Source organism: Psammomys obesus, unplaced genomic scaffold, assembly GCF_907164565.1.
Source record: "Psammomys obesus unplaced genomic scaffold, mPsaObe1.curated_primary_1811, whole genome shotgun sequence".
Taxonomy (NCBI): Eukaryota; Metazoa; Chordata; class Mammalia; order Rodentia; family Muridae; genus Psammomys; species Psammomys obesus.
Window position 1 is genome coordinate 2,596,766 of NW_026593286.1, and position 20,418 is coordinate 2,617,183.

Here is a 20,418-nt window from a genome sequence, read left to right on the forward strand (position 1 = left end):
AGACTGAGAATAGCTAGGAGGCAGGAGACAGAGGCTGGCTGGGGGCCAGAGAGAGAGGTGGAAACATGACTACAGAGTTAATATCTTTATGATCTAGAAATAAAACAAAACAATGCCCTAAAACCCTGGCGCTGAACAAGAGAAAAGTCAGATCTCTACCTACTACAAACAGTGAAGTCAAGTTTCATACATGTAATGAAAGGGACCCTACACACAGACACACACACACACACACACACACACGCACGCACGCACGCACGCACGCACACGCACACTATTACAAATGCGGATGTGATAGCATATGACTTTAATTCTAGAACTCAAGAGGCAGAAGCCTGTTTTACTTAGTAAAGTTCCAGGATAGTGAGACCCTGTCTCAAACAAAAACAAACCTCAAACCAAACAAATGCCTGAACCATACAACAAATATATTAATGCATAATTATAGTAGGGAACAAAAAACACTAATCAATGTCAATTTAGAAATTCTTCTGAAAGAAGAGTTACAGCTTGAAAGGCTAAAGAGAAATGAAACAAAAGTGTTTTCAGATGCTGTATGCCAATTTGTGTTCTCAAAAGACAATGGTTTGAAAGCTGCAGTGGCCTTGTGTACAGACTAGAATTGGACAGATAAATGGCAACTATGAGCCAAGTTTACAGAAAGAACAGACATACAAAGCATAGTCAGGAACATACATGGACATACACATCAACTCTAACCATGTTGGCCCAACAGACATGCAGGGCTTAGCTGTGGCTTAGGAGAGCCTCAGATACCCAATGGCAGTGAGTGTCCTGCTGGCCTTGTGGCTTTCTAAATGCTGCTCTACCATAAAAGAACACAGTTTGTTGGAACAAGGGATGTGCAAGATGACCCTGAGGGCTCCTGTGGTGGCTGAAAGCAAGCATTTGCAAGGATGCAGAACCCAACATAAAGAAATTAAGTGCTAATACGGACCTAATGTGAACAGCGTAAGACTCAAGCAATGCTCTAACTCAGAGAACAGTGGCTTCACACTGCTCTAATGGTGCTGAACGGGTGAGAGGAGGGCCTTCCAGAAGTCACACAGCCCCATTGCACACACGGCAGGGATTGTTGCAGGAAAATCTACAATGGGTACTAGAACAGGAAACAGAAACTTCAGATTCTTGTAAGAACTCCCTCCATAACAGAAGACAACAGCCTCTGACTGCTGTCCTCTCAGCTGAGTGGTTAGGATAACATCTGTGGAAATGGGGCACACCCCACATGTGCTCGGCTTAGGGGACAGGCTTCTGAGTTTAGCGACCAATGCATAACCAGATGAAAGGACATTTACAGAATAGCCAACAAACGCCAAGGTCATGAACTCCAAGAAAGCACCACAGGCAGAATGGGACAGAGAAAACACGACAGCAGCTGAGATGGGCGAGGAGCACTGGCTGTTCTAGCAGAGGACTCTGGATGGATTCCCAGCACCCGCATGGCAGGTCACAGCCAGCTGTAACTCCCAGATACAACACCTGCTGGCCTCCACGGGCACCGTGGTCACACGTGGTGCACAGATACACATGCAGACAAAACACCCATACATATAAAAATAAAAGTTAAAAGAAAAAAAAAAACCCACAAATGTAATGTGGGATGAAGGACTTGATAGTGGAGCAAGAAAGAGCAAGGAGAAACAGACAACACCAAATGAGGCTGGCTAGATGCAGCAATGCCAGTTTCCTCATTTCTAGTTATTGAACTGTGGCTATGTAAAGTTTACTTGAGAAGCAGGGTGAATGGCATACACTTTTTAAAAATTCTTTATTAATTACACTTTATTCACTTTGTATCCCCCCTGTGGCTCCCTCCCTCCCCCCTCTGCACGCAAGCCCCTCCCCAAGTCCACTGATAGGGGAGGTCTTCTTTTCCTTCCTTCTGATCCTAGTCAACTAGGTCTCAATCATGAGTGGCTGCATTGTCTTTTGTGGCCTGGTAACGCTGCTTCCCCCTCAGGGGGAGGTAATTAAAGAGCAGGCCAATCAGTTCATGTCAGAGACAGTCCCTGTTCCTATTACAATGGAACCCACTTGGACACTGAACTACCAGGGGCTACATCTGTGCAGGGGTCTTAGGTTATCTCCATGCATGGTACTTGGTTGGAGTATCAGTCTCAGGAAAGACCCCTGTGCTCAGATTTTTTGGTTCTGTTGCTCTCCTTGTGGAGCGCCTGTCCTCTCCAGATCTTAGTGTTTCCCACTTCTTTCCTAAGATTCCCTGCACTCTGCCCAAAGATTGCCCATAAGTCTCAGCATCTGCTTTGATACAGGGCAAAGCCTTTCAGAGGTCCTCTGTGTCAGGCTCCTGACTTGTTCCCTCTTCTCTCCTTCTTCTGATGTCCAGTCTCTTTGCCTTTCTGGATAGGAATTGAGCGTGTTAGCAAGAATCCTCCCTCTTGATTAGTTACTTTAGGTGTACAGATTTTAACTGTGTGCATCTTTCTGCTTCACACATGCTGGAGAGGTTGTGGAGAAAGGGGAACCCTCTTCCACTGTTGGTGGGAACGTAAACTTGTACAACCACTCTGGAAAGCAATCTGGTGCTTTCTCAGACAACTAGGAATAGCGCTTCCTCAAGATCCAGCTATACCACTCCTAGGCATATACCCAAAAGAGTCTCAAGTACACAATAAGGACATTTGCTCAACCATGTTTGTAGCAGCCTTATTTGTAATAGCCAGAAGCTGGAAACAGACAAGATACCCCTCAGTGAAGGAATGGATGCACAAATTGTGGTATATCTACACAATGGAATCTTATTCAGCAATAAAAAACAAGGAAATCATGAAATTTGCAGGTAAATGGTGGGATCTGGAAAAGATCATCCTGAATGAGCTATTCCAGAAGCAGAAAGAGGCATACACTTTTATTGTATTGTTTTTTACAGCTTTCATAAAAAATTATCACCTTGAGAAGTTCAAACATTTACTGAGCATTTACACAAACTTGTGTGCCTATCTATCCCAGTGGTTCTTAAAAAATGATATATTATACAGTATACAGTGCTCTGTCTGCATGTGTGCCTGCATACGAGCAGAGGGCACCAGATCTCATTATAGATGGTTGTGAAGCACCATGTGGTTGTTGGGACTCAAACTCAGGAGCTTTGGAAGAGCAAGCAGTGCTCTTAACCTCTGAGCCATCTCTCCAGCCAGGATGCCCAGTGTTTTGCTTTGAATTTTAATTTTGTTATTTTATGTGTATGGATGATTTGTCTGCCTATATGCATGGCCTGGTGTGAGAGCCCCTGGAATTGATTACAAATGGTTGTGAGCCACTATGTGGATGCTGGGAATCCAACCCTGGTAGGTCCTCTGCAAGGGCAGCTAGTGCTCTTGAGTACTGGGCCATCTCTTCAGCCCTTCAGAGGCTGTTGGAGGACACTTCTCCTGGGAGTGGGGAACCCTTCGGATCTGATCCATGGTAGTGCTGCCCTTTAGAAAGAGCCCATGGCCCCAGACGCTGTGCTTCTTCGGCTCTGCCCTGGACAATGAGCATCTGACTCTCTGGCACCCCTCTCCTCATGGATGCCTGCAGTAACAAAGTGGAGCAGGAAACCAGGCCCCAGTGCTTGAAGCTTGCATTACTCTACAGCACACATCTGAAACCAAACCCTTTGTATGCGCAAACAAAAGCCACTTGTAATAGTCAATGTCCATAAGGAAACAGTCTAGGACCTGCCAGCCCCAGTTGTCGCCATGTTATCAGAATGTGAGTTCTGTCCTTGCTAACAGCCTGAGAGTTTACTTAACTCAAGACAGCTCTCATGTAGCTTTCCACCACGACTCAAAAAGGAGGCAAAGATACACAGAACAATCTTATTTTGATGGTCAGTGTCAGTGAAGTTGACAGGATCTTAAGTCACCTGGAAGGTGGGCCTTAAAGCAAACATGCGGGGGAGTGTATCACCTGGGTTAAAGGATGTGAAAAGATCCATCTTGCTTGCGGGTGGAACCTCCCTGGAACAATGCTCTGGAGTGTGTAAAATGGAGACAGTAAGCTAAGCAAAGTGTTCATTGCTCTCTCCTGACTGCTAGGACACATTGTCATGCTTCAAGCTCCTGCGGCCTTGACTTCCCACCATGATGGACTGCCCAGCTGTGAGCTGGAGGGGCCCCTCATCCTTCACCTGCTTCTTCAGGTACTTCAGGGAAAGGTGCTTGCTGCTTTCTATCGCCCATGGCTGCACCGTCACTGCAAAGCAGCGGCCTAGACAATCCAAGTGCGTGACACGTGTGGACGCAGAAGTCTGACGCGGGTTCACTGGGCTAAAAACCAAGGAGCCGACACGGCTTCCCTCTGCTGCTGAAGCGCGTGCTCCTCAGGCCTCTCCAGCTGTCTGAGATGACTGCAGTCCTCGGCACCTGGCCGTTCTAGCTTCAAGGGTGGCAAGTGCAAGACTAGTCCTTGACGCTTCTCTCTCCTAATCTCGTCTCCTTAGCTGCTATTTCAATAACTCATGAAAGGGCTGAGCCACCCAGGCAACCTATCCATTACTAGGCCAACTTAGCAGCAGCCTTCTTTGCATTCACACAAAGGACACATTCACATGTTCTGGGAATGATGATAGGGCATCTTGCAAGTTCATTCACCTGCTTACACAGTGAACTGTTTATAACTCTCTTAAGCATAAACAATGCTGGGGCTAGAACTCAAGGACATACACGTGTGAGACAAACACCCTACCACTGAGTTCCCCCGAGCCCCAACACTTTATTCTGAACCAGGCTTCTACTTGATAATGATCAGCAGCAGTCAACTGGGAAAATGCAGTACTTAAAAAATACTGGCTGGGAACAATGTCTAATAAAACCATGTGCTATCCACCCACTATTTCCTATGACAAGATTCAGGGTAGGTACAAGGCAGTCAATATTGAGTTTCAGGGAACTGTGTTAGTGAACTAACCAGGCGTTCTTCATCTTGCTGATAACATCTGCTATTAAAGAAAACACATTCTGAATAACACTGAAGTACATTAAGATTTTGTGAAATTTTGTCTTTAAAGATATTTGGATACATTTGATCAGTCTTTTTTTTCTTCTTGGTCAGTCTTTTAAAAATTCAACAAGCACCAGGCAGCGGTGGCACATGCCTGTAATCCCAGCACTCAGGAGGTAGAGACAGGCAGATCTCTGAGTTTGAGGCGAGTCTGGTCTACAACGAGAGTCCAGGACAGCCAAGGCTACAGAGAGAAACTGTCTCAAAAAACAACACAAAATTAAACCAGCATAATTATATAATATTAGAAACTTTAGAACATAAGTAAAAATTGATTTTTCACTTGAGATTCCAAAAGATTTGTAAAGAACTATTCAATTTTCTTTTAAAAATTGCTGTATTTTAAAATTTCTTATTAGATGTATTCATTTTACTTCATGTAAACATGAAACTTCATGTGTTTGCCTATATGTATGTATGTGCACCAGATGTATGCACAGTGCCTGCAGAGGTCAGAAGGGGTAACAGATCCCCTGGGAGCTAGGGATGGTTGTAAACTCCATGTTGGTGCTGGAAACCAAACTCAGATCCTCTGCAAGAGCAGCCAAGTGGATGTCTGTGAGTTCAAGGCCAGCCTGGTCTACAGAGTGAGTTCCAAGACAGCTAGGAATGTTACACAGAGAAAGATCACTTGTGAGAAAATATATATATTTGAATAATCATATATATAATTTGAATAATCAAATATATATAATTGGAATAATCAAATTATATATATCAAATATATATAAAGATCTATTTATTATTTATACAGTGTTCTGCCTGCATGTGTGCCTGCACACCAGAAGAGGGGACCAAATCTCATTACAGATGGTTGTGAGCCACACCATGTGGTTGCTGGGAATTGAACTCAGGACCTTTGGAAGAACAGCCAGTGCTCTTAACCTCTGAGCCATCTCTCCAGCCCTATTTGATTATTCTTTAGAAACAAGACTACAGGTTTGATAATTTCTGCAAAGATAAAGTCTAGTTTGTATCACAAGGCTAATTAGGGGCAAATGTCAATGTAGCCTTTCAGTGAAATGTTATGTGATTTTGTATGTAGGAAAACCCCCCATGACTTTTATAATTCTACTAATTTGATGCATGGAGCAAACCAATTACTTTTGAGTTTAGGTACACACATACAGAGGAATCTAGTTCTTGGCAAATATGTGCAGTGAATACAGAAATAAATGAGACAAAATAATTATTAAAATAAAAGAGACAAACCTTGAGCCAGTAGTTACTATTTTACGTATTCACATAAATACTGGTGACGGCTCACACTTGAAAACTCCAATTTACAAAAAGCATTAGAGTCAGAGAGGAGCTACAGGCTGCCACCTTTATTAAACACAAGGGCATCAGATATAAATGCCTATGGGTAAATTTTAATCAAGCAACAACAATGAAGTATTGCATTTAAACAGTTTAAACATTTACAAAAGCACTAAATGTTAAGGTTACAAATGCAGCTTTCACCAGTGAATTAGTTACTATTAGAAAGGGAATGGGGTTAAGCTTACATTCTACATTGCTGTGAGATAGAGAACCACACAGTCTTCAAAAATTGTTTCAAGTTTTACTCTAGTACAACAGACCTTAATAAACCCAGGCTAGAAAATGGCTTGACTTTTTAGTTTCAGTCCGGTGCCACAGCACAGCTGGGAGGACATACCTGAATGCCTTACTCTGTCGCCAAAAGGAGCGCGACAGCATCACAGCAGCCTTTGTCTCTGTGCATGCTGAACTTGGCTCATCTGTACCCCATGGTTCCACCCGAGTCCTAAGAGCTGAAACTACAATGTGAGCTCCAGAAAAATTCCATTTTTACATTTGCAATTGCATAAATATTTTACATAATTTTTACATATGCAATGAACTTTGAAACAGTAACAGAAAATGTTTTCTGGGTAGTTATTTTTAAAATTGACTTATTAATGATGATTTATAAATAGGCATGTCCACATTTTTTCTGATTCTAATATGCAGCTTGAAGTCTTTAGTAATAATTTTGATATAAAGTTTATAAATGTAATTAAAAGATACAGGTTTCAATACTACTGATCCATGTGTTGCCAGATTTTAAAGGAGAATTATGAAATAGACTATCTGAAGTGTTGGGTCCAATTATAGAGGCTGTTTGACTGGATTACCACAACTTCCCCTAAGTGCTGTAGAACACTCTCTGATGAAGGGTACTCATATTCTCTACAGAATCAAGAACACAAGAGAAAAAAACAATAAAATGTGATTATGCCAAATACCATATTCCAAAAAAACTTAGTTAGCAGGATTCTTTATTACTATATTATTTATTTTATAACTCACTTGCACGTTCTACATATTCTTTTCTTTTTCTTTTTCAAGACAGGATCTTACTATTTAGCTCTAGCTTTCCTGGAACTCACTCTGTAGACCAGGCTGTCCTTGAACTCACAGAGATATGCCTCCTTTGCCTCCTGAGTGCTGGGGTTAAAGGTGTGTGCCACCACTGCCCAGAATACGCACTCATTTACAGTATATGCACTGGTGAACCCTATCACTAGCTGAATTACTAAATTAGTAGCAGAAACAGGCCACCAGCTGTCACGTACCAGCGGCCATCGCAGTAGTCAAGTTGCTGTAGCTCTGGGCAGAATCCAGTAGAGCACCACCCCTGTGAGGTACCGAGCTACAGTGTGAGCGTGCCCCCACCAGGAACTTTCTGGCTGTGCTTTCCTTTGTATAACTGGCAGCCATCTGAAAACATCCTTGTTGAGTTTAACCAAGAACACTTTTGTCTGGGAGCAGTGCTATCTGGCAGGGTCTCTCAAATTCCTAGCTGTCGGCTGGCTAAAGTGGGTAACTGGGGGTTAGGCTTTTGAAGGTTGTGGCCTGGGTCTTACTGTTTATTTCTGTGCATCATGGTCTGCCCATGATCTAGGACTCATCTGCACACCTCTGCTACCACAGAGCCTTTCTGCCATGCCATCCCCACCATCACAGACTATATCCTCAGAACCGAGAGGCTAAAGCAAACCCTCCCTCCGATCCATTGTTTCTGTCAGATATGAGCATAGTAACTGATATACTGGCCTTAAAACCACAGTAACTATATAAAACAGTATACTTGTTTTAAAATGTAATATTTTACTATTGCATTGCTGTTTTAAGATCAACCACTTTGGGCTGGAGAGATGGCTTAGAGGTTCTGAGTTCAATTCCCAGCAACCACATGGTGGCTCACAACCATCTCTGATAAGATCTGGTGCCCTCTTCTGGACTGCAGGTGTACATGCAGACAGAATATTGTATACATAATAAATAAATAAATCTAAAAAAAAGTTATTAAAAAAAGATCAACCACTTTATAAAAGAAACTAATACATTTAATATTTAAGTATAAAAGCAAATGACTACATTACCTCTGTATTGCTTCTGTGCTTACTTAAGCGGGAAGCAGAGCTTTTCAGAAACGACGAAGTCATTTTTACAATAGTATTGATGGACAAACCATTCAGAAAACCCTTATGATTTATCCTCACTTCCTGAAGCGCCTCTATAATGTGGTCTCTATCCAAGAGGAAGACAGGCATGAGCAATTCTGCTTCTAAAACACCCATGTGTCACAAGTTCTGAATAGTACATTCTTACATAAAGGTATAAAATTAAATTGTAACTTCAGTTAGTACCTGCTGATGTCTGGATGCAGTTCAGCCAGTCTTTTCATGATCTTGGTGAAGCTACGAAGGTTCAACGTATTTGGAGGCATAAACTGAAAAGGTGTCTCAGGTGATAAATGACCAGATTCAATCTTGTTAAAATTTTTCTTGACACCCTAGATAAGTGAGATAAATATTGGGAATATGAGCCAAAGAGGCTTAAGAAATGTCTAGGAAGGTGGGAGAGCGAAACAGGACAGCATGTCAAAGACGGTAGGAGGAGCTTCTTCACCACACACTTGCACCCAGAGCCTGCCTAGGTGCTCTTTACACTTGCCCTCTGCCAGCCTCAACGCCCACAGCTCCAGCTGACTGGACCCAAGAGCGCTGTCTCCAGACTAGTGAGCACTGGGCTCACAGGACAGGGCAAGTCCATTTCCTACCTACGGAACCGGAACATGGTAACAAGCTCAGTCAAGCACTCACAGAGCCTTGAATGCTACAGCCAGAGCCATGTGCAGTGGGATGCAGCAATGAGCATAGAAACCCACATGAAGAGAGACAGGACGAGCCGAAGGATGCCGCCATGCACATGTGTACTACAGTGGGAGGACCACGGTTCCCACACACTCAGCTCAGCTCCTGGCATACTGCTTCTTCCTGTCCTACTGTGAACACTGCGGACCCTAAAACCCATCCTAAATATGAAGTGTCAATGAAATGAAGGGCAGCATTTAAAAAGGGACTGACACTGTCAAAGAGGCAAGGCGCTCATGAAGGCAGCAGATGGAGACCAACGGTGAGGTCACCACTGACAATGGACTGAACAGTTAAAGTGAGATTTTATAGAAGGAAGTCAGATTATAGGACAAAGAGGAATGATCAAATAAATGAAGACAATGCATATAAGTAGTTCACTGAAAAGCTTGGCAATGAAATCACAGGACAATTAAGGGCTGAGAAACCTACAAGTAGAGAAAGGTCTGAACAGAACTGCAGTCATCAATGCATTTAAAAAAGGCACCAGATAACTAAGAGTCAGGAAAGGACAGTGGAATCCACGTGCAGGCATCAGCACAGGAGAGTGGTGTGGGAATGCTGGTTCTCCTCTCTGATGTCAGTGGGAGGCACCTGCCCAAGCTCATGTGTCTAGTCATGAGCATCAACAAGACTGAATTTTATTGCACCTAAAAATATGGAATGCTCACTGGATAGCAGACATTTTGTTGAGTGAAACTGTCACATTCCAGGAAGTAGTTAAAACTGCAATGGGGTGAAGATGAGGGTTATGAAAATGAAATAACCATGTTTTGTAGTTTTGAGAAGGAAGAGGTTACTGTAAAAAAGAAAATACTGACGGAAGAGTGACTATAGAGTAGCATTGTCAAGAACAAAGACACAAAGACTGTGAAAGATGACAGGAAACCCAGCGAAACAAAAACGAAAAACTGTTTCTCTAAAGCTTGGTAGGGGATGTCTAGCTTTCTGAACACAGGAACTGCAGCTGTGCGAGAGCAGGTTGGGGCGGGACAAGAGAAGAAGCGCCTTCCTGGCTGCTGCCAGCACGAGGCTGCGTATTACACCAGCACGTGCAGCAGCACGGCACAGTCACGAACCACTGCTAATCAGTTAGGAAAACTGACCTGCTCCAAGGGAGGTAACTCACTGTCTTGTTCAGACTCCAGATGCCTTGGCCTAGCTCTCGGCAGTTTACAAGTGGAACAGGCAGAGGTGCCGTCTTTGTTAGTATTTTTCTCCAAATGATTCACACTAATGTTGCTCCCAGTTTTGGACAAAAGTGGTGGTGGTGTGTGTTCTCCAGGGATTTTCACCAGTCGCACGTTCACCGATTTCCCATTGATTTCTATACCGTTCATTTCCTTCACAGCCATCTTTGCATTACCATTTTTTGCAAAAGCAAGTGATGCATATCTAAAACATGAGAGCAGAAGACCAAAGTTCTTTGTTAATGACCAACTCCAATCTGATCTTGAAAAACTGAGGCAGCTTTCACAAGAACAACTAGCTGCTCTCAAAAAGGTTCTTACACTTGTTTGGGATAAGTAGGTGGTGTTTGTCATTGTTTTTGGTTTTCACTTTTTAGACACCATCTCTCTATTTAGTCCTGGATGTCTTGGAGCTAGCTAGGTAGACCAGGCCAGCCTTGAACTCACAGAGAATCGCCTGGCCCTGCCTCTCTCAAGGCTTGGGATTAAAGGCATGCACCACTAAATATGCAGGATAACTGAATACAGAACAAATGAAAGGGGAAATGGAATAATTTGTAATAATTATAAATTATTATATTAAAGTTTAATGTATTAAATTGCAGTCTATATGATACATACATACAGACTTGAACAGATCTCAGGCCTAGGGCCAAGTAGTTATACATTCTAAAAATTAAGGCTAATTTTTCTGACAAATATAAAGTGTTAGCTCAAAGGCTGAAATGTTAAAGACAAAATTTGAAAATATATAGCAGAATATATGAAAATGCATTTATAGTCAGTAGTGAGAAAATACTCAGATAAAAAATTAGACATCTAATCAGAATTTGAACTATGTAATTGAGAAAGCTGGGCCAGAGCTATCCTGTCAAGCCAGCAGCTCTATACAGCGTTAACAGATGTATACCAACTCTAAGCAAGGTTTTTCAAATATAAGCATACAATCTAAGTGACTACAACTAAGAAAATTAGTGCTTATTTTAATAAAGTTAAAACCCTAACCACAAGCAAGTCCTGCTTAATTGATGTCTGAACCTCTGAAATCAATAGCTATCATTTTTACAACAGAACAGTATACTATCTCCATGAAGTAATTATCACTGTAACTGGATATTCTGAATAATCTATAAGTATCGAAGCAGCAACACAAACACACGCACATGCGCGCACACACACACAGACACTTAAAAAATAAAACAGTGCAAAAGTAACTAAAGTCAGAAAGAACTGAGCTAAATATTACTTTCCAAGCCAACTTTCTCTGTCTCTATTCCTAGTACTTTACATAGTCAACTTCTAGTGTGAGAATAGTATTATCCTTAGCCTCACTTTACTAAGACATCAAGTAATGCATTTAAACTAGTTCAAGCGACTAAAGGAGCTGAAACTTGGCCCAGTCCCAGTTCTGGAGTACATCTTCTCAGTTAATGCACCCTGCTTCTGCTATGAAGTGGCACACAGCCGGATCAATACACAAAGAGCAGTTAACTCTCCCACACGCCGCAGAGAGGCCAAGTGTGACACTACACGCTGTAATCCCGGGAGCCAGGATTCTGACGACAGGATCAGCGGCCCGGACTGTACAGTACAACCACCTTCAGAAGCAAGGCCCCTGGAGAGGACCTGACGAGAGCCGCAGTTAGGCCCACAGCCGTCTCTGCAGCCCGGGGCCCGCCGAGGAGCAGCTCCCGCTCAGACATGCAGTCCTGCACACTGAATTTGGTAACATACCTGTCATTAGTAGGAGAATCATAAATTGAAATTTCAGAAACTTGGTATTTCTGGAAATGAGACCTTAAATCAGCCTAAAAGAGGAAAAAAATAAAATTTATGAAAGATTGAAAAAAAATCACAGTAAGTTATAAATTTGAAAGTGAAGCCTCCACAGAAATTCTGGGCATACCTCAGATACAGAAGGGCAAAGACCACCAACATGTATCAAAAAGCCTTTTCCTCTTCGAAGCAATTCAACATTCTTCATTTCTGATTATAGAAAAAAAATCACAGAAATGCCCACTGTGACATCAATGTTTTAAAGAAAAATGCCAACAGTGTTATTTACTGTTCCCAGTTCCAAAGCTTATTTATTGACATGTGTGTGTCGTATGTGCATGGTCACATGCCGGCCATGGTGCACCTGTGAGCAAGTCAAAGGACACCTTGTAGGGGCCAGTACTCTCCTTCTCCCATACAGACTATGGGAAATAAACTCCTTAGTCTGGAGAGCAGGCAAATGCACTTGCTCTTAACTTAGGTCCAATCTTTAGGACCCACATAGCGGAAGGAGAAATGGGCTCTTTCAAGTTGTGCTGTGCCCTCCATAAGCACGCCATGACACATACACACCCACACATGCCCACAAGATAAATTAAAAACAATGAAGTTAGAAAACACCTGAATTAAATCAAGCATGTTGGTACACACCTGCAACCCATCATTGAGAAAGCTGAGACACGAGGATCCTATGTTCAAGGCTAGCTAGGCTACACTCTGTAACTTTTTTTAAAGATTTATTTATTTATTAATTATACAGTGTTCTGTCTGCATGTGCGCCTGTGCAACAGAAGAGGGCACCAGATCTCATCATTGATGGTTGTGAGCCACCATGTGGTTGCTGGGAATTGAACTCAGGACCATTTGAACTCAGTGTTCTTAGCCTCTTGAGCCATCTTTCTAGCCCCATACTGATTAAAAATGAAAACAAAATCCCAAGTAGAAAAAGCAAACACCACAGACCGATGGCAAGAGTCTGTAAGTCTTTTCTGCATCTTGTTCGTATCACCCTAAAATAAAGAGGGTGGGCTACTCAGTGTCCAGTCCCTTGGAACTCATACGTTCACCACATGCATTTTTCCTATAAAACGTTCTCATATATTTATTTAGAACGGGTGAACACACAGGTTCTGAATGCCTGGTGTCATACTGGAAGCTCTCTCCAAGTCTACTTGTCAGGAAACCTTTGTTTCAGGCCAAGCTGCAGACCTTGTCAGGATATGTAACTTGATTTTAGGTATCATTATCTAAGATCATAGATTTCTTACTAGTTGACAGAAAGTATACAAATCTGCAAGCTGTATTTTCCTGGTCTCCTGTGGAGAAGACGGGGTGTGAAACAAGACCCCACCCACGGAGTGCAGGTTCCCGGCAAGCCCTCGTCCAGCACACAGAAGGTGTACATAGTCTTGTCTAAAGACACTTTAGTTTACCTTTTATAATTTTTATGTAATAACAGAAGACCTATGAATTCCATTTGTTGTAAGTATAAGGGTAGCTTAGCTTCTTGAAATGGCCATGAAAATTAAAGGCTACGACTTTTGTCTTTGGCAGTTTCAGTCACTCATCTATTAGGAGGCAGTGCTGGATCCAGGCCCAGGCCCTCATCGCTACTAAGACCTTGCCTCCCTCACTAACTTACTAATCTGTCTATCTTGTGATAATGTGTGTGTTTCGGAGAGAGAACAGCTAAGCTCTTTCTTCATGATGGAGATGCTGGCACTGTAGTCAAGAACTATAGCAGCAATGACTAAGACCCACAAGCCCCTCCTACCCATCTCCTCTCCTTTCACCAGTCCAAAAAAACTATGCTCAATTCTGTGGGCTGAGCTCTCTGTCTGAATAGATGAGAATTTAATAACTACTTGTTCTTTAAAAAAAAATTCACCCTCAACTGGACAATTTTTTTTCACTTAAAAAAAAAAAATAAGGAACAGGTACAAAGAGGAACATACTTTTATAGCCTGTCTCCCAAAACAACACAGAAAAAGTAACCACCATTTTCAGGTGAGATAGGTTATATATTTTTTTTTCTGTAAATTGTTAAGAACCAACCTAATGGACTCTTTGGATCCCATTCATCATTTTCTGTTATGTTTTCTTGAGTCCCGGAGAAGTCAGCTCCAGTCAGCCTCTCTGTCGCATCAAACCAGTCTTCACTTACTTCACGGACATTTTTGTACTCTAAAGCATTGAGCACAAAGAACGATCAACTGCACGTGTTTACCTCTCAGGAACACATTTATACCACCTTTGTCAAGACAAGGATGACATTTATGAGGGACCTAGAGAGGAGCGCCATGGAATAGCGAGCCAGGTAGTCTCTGCCCGAGTCTTGTCGCAGGCACTGAACACTAAGCTCTTTTCAGTCAAAACCCAACAAACATGCTGTGTTCCTTGCTGTGCTTTGGCTTTGGAGACAGGGTCTCACTTGGGCGCTCTGGTTGCTCTGGAGCTCACTCTATGGGCCAGGCTGACCTCAAACTCACATCCTGAGACTAAAAGTATGCGCCACCTTGCCTAACACATTCAGTACTTGTTTTCTGGAAGCTACACAAAAAAAAAATCTGTTTTCATCCTTACCTTTGTCATCAAGTTTCAGCTGGGTAAAGTCTATGTTTATATCACCATTTTTAAAGACAGCATTCATGGGAGATTTGTCTTGCTTAAGATGACTATTGACAGATACATAAGACATCTGAAGATTAAATAAAAACAACAAAGATAAGGACTAACAATCACTGCATTCTCCCTGGTGACAGGTACTTTTCACTTACATTATTCTGCCCTACAAATAATGAAGGCTATGACAAAAAAAAAAAAAAAAAATCATTATCTTCTGACTTTGTAGTGACAATATCAGTAAAGATTTTTACTTCAGTAAAATTTGGGTTTTAATTCTATGTACAGTGCTGGTCAAATACTACTGTTATTTATGATTTTTTGAGATAGTAACCTTTTATACATTTCCGTATGTAAGCTTTTATTTATGGGAAATAAGAGCCCTATATGTAGACCTGAGTTGTTTTCTACATTGACATTTTTTGAAAAGGCCATTTATAGGCTGGAATGTACTTCAAGGTAGCGTTTACATACAAAGCGTGAGGGTTTATGTTTGATCTCTAATACCACAGAAAGCAAACAAAGACCCAACCAGATCCCAAAAAACTCCAAACAAAACCCCAGAGATATCTAAAGAAGGTCACAGCCATCAGAGGTAACATGTGCCTGTGCTACACTGTGAAGACAGTATCTAAACAGTGTCCTCACAGTCAGTCAACCTAGCTGCAGCCGCATCACTACCTCCGGGGCTAGTGAGAGGCTCGTGGGGTACTGGTGCTGGCCACACAGCCTGGATCCCCGAGTCTGATCTCCATGGCCCACGTGGTGAAAGGACACAACTGGCTCTGGAAGCTGCCCTCTGCTTTCACATGACCTGTGACACAAACATGCCTACACACATGTAAGTACAAAATAAAAAGTCCCTTCATCCTGTTGTATAGTTCATTGAAGTTTGAACTCTGTTACAGGAAAGAATTTTGTTTTTAGTACCAGGGATGGAGCCTCCTGCACGCCAGGCAAGTGCTCTCTCTACAGAGCTGTGTTCTCAGCACCACTCCTTGTTTTTTAAGGTTTTTTTTCCCCTGAGTCAACAGGCTATTACAGTTACACTGCCAGATACATTGGGACAACAGCATGGACTGTTAAATGGCTAAATTATTTTAAAAATATACAACAAATCTGAGCATATGAAATTTAGCTTGGAAGCTATTATTTCTTTTTAAAGAAGAATTTTCTACTGGACGCTCTCTCAATGTCATTTGTTTGCATACTTTCTTAGTAGAAACTATTAAGAATTTTACTTTTCATTCTGAATTTTAATCAGGGAAGCAGGACTGGCTGTCTTCTCATTGGCTAAGGAGAAACTCAGGTTTCGGCATCACTCACAATTTTCAGTGTGTTCTTTATTCATTTCTTGATTTTTCAGTCAGTGTCTCACTACGGGACATGACTATACTGGCCTTAAACTTGTGATCCTCTTGCCATTGTCTTCTGAGTGCTGAGATGATGGACAGGGCCACCATGCCTGGTCTGCAATGTGCTCAGTAACAAACCACCTTTCTTGGCTGCCACATTACAAGTATTTCCTTGGGGATGGGACAGACTGAGGGAAGCCCAAGACATATTTCATATGGGAAGAACTAACACTTTCCTTGCCCAAAATAAAAGAAATATTACTTTACATCACAAAACAAACAGTTAAACAGCAGTGTGGCCCTCTAGCTCCCAGCACATGGCGGCCTGCCTGGACTGCTCCTTTCGCCTGCTGTCTCCAGGTTCATGTGAATTACATGTCACTTTTCTCACCACAGTTGATGACTACTGCCTCAACAAGACTGGACCTACGCAGGCCACCCATCCCTTCTGCTCAATCCCGTTCCTCAAATGGGAGCGCAACAAGTGAGTCAGTGCGTGGGAATGGGCTGTGAGGGTTTCTGCGAGTTACGGATTTAAGCGGACGAGATGACTGGGCAAAAGCATAGCTGGTAGAGCACTTGCTGTGCAATCAGAAGCCTGAGTTTGAGTGCGTTTTTACCCATGTAAAAAGCTGGGCATGGTGCAGGTCCAGCACCGAGGAGACCTATGAGTGACCAAAACCATGTGAAAACCAGGCAAGGTAGTACAGGGCTGTCACCCCAGATCTCTACTGCAAAAGGGCAGGTGGAGCTAGCCTGGCAGAGTGCAGTGGTGAGCCTGAGGCCCAGCCTCAAGATGGAGGTTGAGGACTGACACCAGAGGCCGTCTTCTGACGTGCACATACCAGCCCTGGAACTTGTCTGGTGTGACAAGTGTGCTCTCACCCTGACTCCATGAATCCACATGTTGGTGGCATCTGAAAAGTAACATCTCAGTCTGACCTCTGGCCTCCACGTGCATATGCACACACATGCGCACCCATCACACCAACAGACAGGTGTCTCTCTTCAGTTCTTACCTGGGGTAAGGTCTTTTGTAGGCTTGGAGAAATATTAACATCAGGTACACTTTGATTAACCAGCTCAGAATTTGCTCCTGAAAGGCTGAATAAACATTCCTTAAAGAATTTATCAGTAGTCTCAAAAGAAACAAAACAAAATTTAGATATATGGCTTAAATAGTTTTGAAAAGCAGGTAAGTTCTATGTTAGATAAAACTATAATTTATAATTACCTGTATCCTTCTTCTTTCATTAGCTGAAAATGGGAAAAACAGATTTAGTATATTTTCTGTCTGAACAAAGTAAACATTTTATTCTAGAATACATACATACCCTGGAAGCAAAATCGGAGAAGGCAGATAACAGTTTGGACTCCATCGACAGTGGAGGCAGCTCTTCCAGCGGGATGCCCTTGTGAACTTTCTCTTTCAAGTTCATGTACCTCACTTTCAAGTCTTTCAGAACAGACAGCAGTGCTGACCCTAATTCCTTCTTAGCAGAATCACCTGGTGAATTCCTGTTCAAAGTTAAGTTCACAGAACCACATTATTTAGGCTCAAGTCACTCACCTAACACAACACACTATCACCCACTTAGTTCTAGCTCTACCAGATCTTTGTTTTACCTGTTACGTAAATGAATCAAGGTAGATCCATTTTCTAGGGGTAGTGTCAGCCACCCCCAAGAGGCAAGCCAGAAAGCCTGCGAGTGTCTTTCTCAAGAAACCCCAACTGACTTTACTTTTCTCTGAATTTATAATCAAACACTAGATTTTACTGGATTAATCATTTCCACCACAACTCACCATGACATTTAATTGTGTTTTATTTTTGATTTTTGAATCAGATCTCAAAATTTAGCCCTGGCTGGCCTGGAACTCACAGGTAGAACAGGCTAGCCTCTAACTTAGTCATACCCCTGCCTCTGCTTCCCAAGCCCTAGGATTATAACCATACCCAGCAACAGAAGTTTTTTGTTTTTTTTTTTAATTTATTACTTTTAAGGAAACTGATAAATCTAGTTATAACCTATGTTTTTTCTTTCAAAAGTTGAAATTAGATTTCTAGAGTAACGTCAGAGTGATGAATAAGAAAATCTAGATTTAAAATTGACGAGCACCTATTGGTTCCTGTTCTGTTTTCCATTACAAGTTTGTAAATGTGACAACAGTGTTGATGGCACATCTGATAGCAAATATCCAAAAGGTGCATCTCTGCCTTCATGGCCCTCTCAGTGGTTTTCTCACAGCACTTTGATGATGAGTTAATCTCTTCACAAAGCTGAAATGCCCTTTAAAATAAAAAGGCAGAATTTGATGAGATTCTGTACATTTTCAAGACAGGGTTTCTTTGGGTAGCCCTGACTGAACTTGGTCTGTAGATCAGGCTAACCTTGAACTCAAGAGATCCATCTGCCTCTGCCTCTTCAGCACTGGGTCAAAGGCCTGTGCCACCACTGCCTGGCCAGATTTTAAATCTCTTACATTTCTTGCGTGTTCTTATATTCAGGTTTAATTTAGTTCCTACTAAAAAGGGGAAACTTCTAGGAACACATCATCAAGTGAAAGCCTAGCAGCTATGTGTATTCTCAGCTGGAGGCCGCCTGTGCAAACTACCGTTTCTCCCAGAGGAGGTTCCACCCTCAGGGCCCGGCTCTGATGGCTTTGTTTTCAGTCTCAGTCAAGATCTGGCCAAGCTTTTTATAGTCACAGGCATTTTAGCCAGAAACTCGTGTTAAATATATTTAATAGAAAATAGACACGATTTACACTTTTCTTAATTATTAAGACATTCATAAAAGCAATATTTTGCTGTATTTCAAGAAGCCTCGAGCCAGACCAGTGAGAAGGCTCAGTGGGTGAAGATGCTCCCTTCAAAACTGACAGTCTGAGTTCAATCCCTGAGCCCCACGCCATGGAAAGAGAGAATCAAATCCTGCCATCGTCCTCTGACCTCCACATGCACCTCCATCTCCACTAAAGAAATATAATTTAAAAGTTGTTTTCTTTAAGAGCCCAAGTCACTAGAGTTTCCAGTTTAAGAGTTTTTGGAGATTCCCTCAAGTACCAGTTTCATCTACTGCTGTTTTGGAAGTTTAATTTTTAAACTTAATGTTATAGCTTTGGGATACTAGACTAAACTCATTTTTTTAAAAAAAATGACAAAAACAGCCAGATGCAGTGGTACACGCCTATAATCCTAGCACTCAGGAGGCAGAAGCAGGTAGATCTCTGGGAGTTTGAGGCCAGCCTGGTCTACAGAGCGAGTCCAGGACAGCCAAGGCCACACAGAGAAACCCTGTCTCGAAAAACCAAGAGACAAAAACAAACATACAAACAAACACATGATTTTAGAATACGGCAATATATTTGGCTCTTTTTTCTTCTACTCTCACTTTCTGACTTTGTCTTTTGGATCCTTAATCAATACAAAATACAAAGTAAAACCAATGATGAAAGTTTAACAATACTTTAATGTTATAGGTATTCTTTAAATATATGGCATTTTCCCTAAGGTGCTAGCTTGTTTAATCTTCGGGTGATAAAGCAAAAGAAGAAAACCAAGTTAGTATGGACGAGGCCTGAATGAGGGAGGGCGATGTCCCCTGAGGGAGGGTGATGTCCCTGAAGGTGGCGCCTGCAGGCTCTTCAGGATGAGTCCTAACATTTTATGTTGCTTTAGTGTCTACGTGCTAGAAGGAGCAGGCAAAATGTCAAATTTCTTAAAGTCCTTTTAGTTCTACATGGTTAAATACGCTACAAAGAAAATAAATACAACTTTGAGCTTTTCCTTCCCATGTACATGTGTGAGTTTATACAACAGACCTACCTCTCAGGATGTTTCTTTCTGTCTGTAGTACCCGATGTTTTTCTTAATTCCAAGGAACTCTGTAAACAATGTAAAATAAAAGTATAAATATATGACAAAAATGTTACACGTGGAGTTCCAAAGTGGTAAAATGTGAAGCCAAACTTTCCAACAATTTTGTGACAACGTCGGCCAGCAGAAGACAGAGCTGTGGAACCCTATCACCTTCCCCTGCTAGCATCTGCTACTAAGACTCCAATACTCCAAACCCTGCCACATCTACACAACTTTAGAATCTGTAGAGTAGACTAAGATTTTGATATTACTGACTTTACCTCATTCAGAGAATTCCTATTAGGCTTCAGGCAGTCAACTGAGAGTGACCTTTCCGATTCTCTTGACGCAGCCATCCAAGCGTCTGTGCGTGCCTGTCCACAAGACCAGTCTGTGCGTGCCTGTCCACAAGACCAGTCTGT

At 42.1% G+C, this 20,418-nt stretch overlaps 1 protein-coding gene across 1 annotated transcript in view; it reads right to left on the reverse strand.

Annotated features, from left to right (window-relative positions):
• Positions 1-7,009: 7,009 nt before the first annotated feature.
• Positions 7,010-20,418, reverse strand: part of Rbm44 (RNA binding motif protein 44) — a 17,590-nt gene continuing 4,181 nt past the window's right edge. Inside the window, exons 3-16 of the mRNA XM_055616880.1 lie at positions 20,278-20,387; positions 19,964-20,022; positions 18,255-18,425; positions 17,469-17,652; positions 17,369-17,391; positions 17,154-17,238; positions 14,741-14,855; positions 14,213-14,341; positions 12,288-12,367; positions 12,116-12,189; positions 10,298-10,586; positions 8,685-8,830; positions 8,418-8,565; positions 7,010-7,221 (exon numbers count right to left, since the gene is read on the reverse strand). Of these exons, the coding sequence (XP_055472855.1) occupies positions 7,213-7,221; positions 8,418-8,565; positions 8,685-8,830; positions 10,298-10,586; positions 12,116-12,189; positions 12,288-12,367; positions 14,213-14,341; positions 14,741-14,855; positions 17,154-17,238; positions 17,369-17,391; positions 17,469-17,652; positions 18,255-18,425; positions 19,964-20,022; positions 20,278-20,387 (1,622 nt within the window). The 3' untranslated portion in view covers positions 7,010-7,212. The remainder of the gene's footprint in view (positions 7,222-8,417; positions 8,566-8,684; positions 8,831-10,297; positions 10,587-12,115; positions 12,190-12,287; positions 12,368-14,212; positions 14,342-14,740; positions 14,856-17,153; positions 17,239-17,368; positions 17,392-17,468; positions 17,653-18,254; positions 18,426-19,963; positions 20,023-20,277; positions 20,388-20,418) is intronic.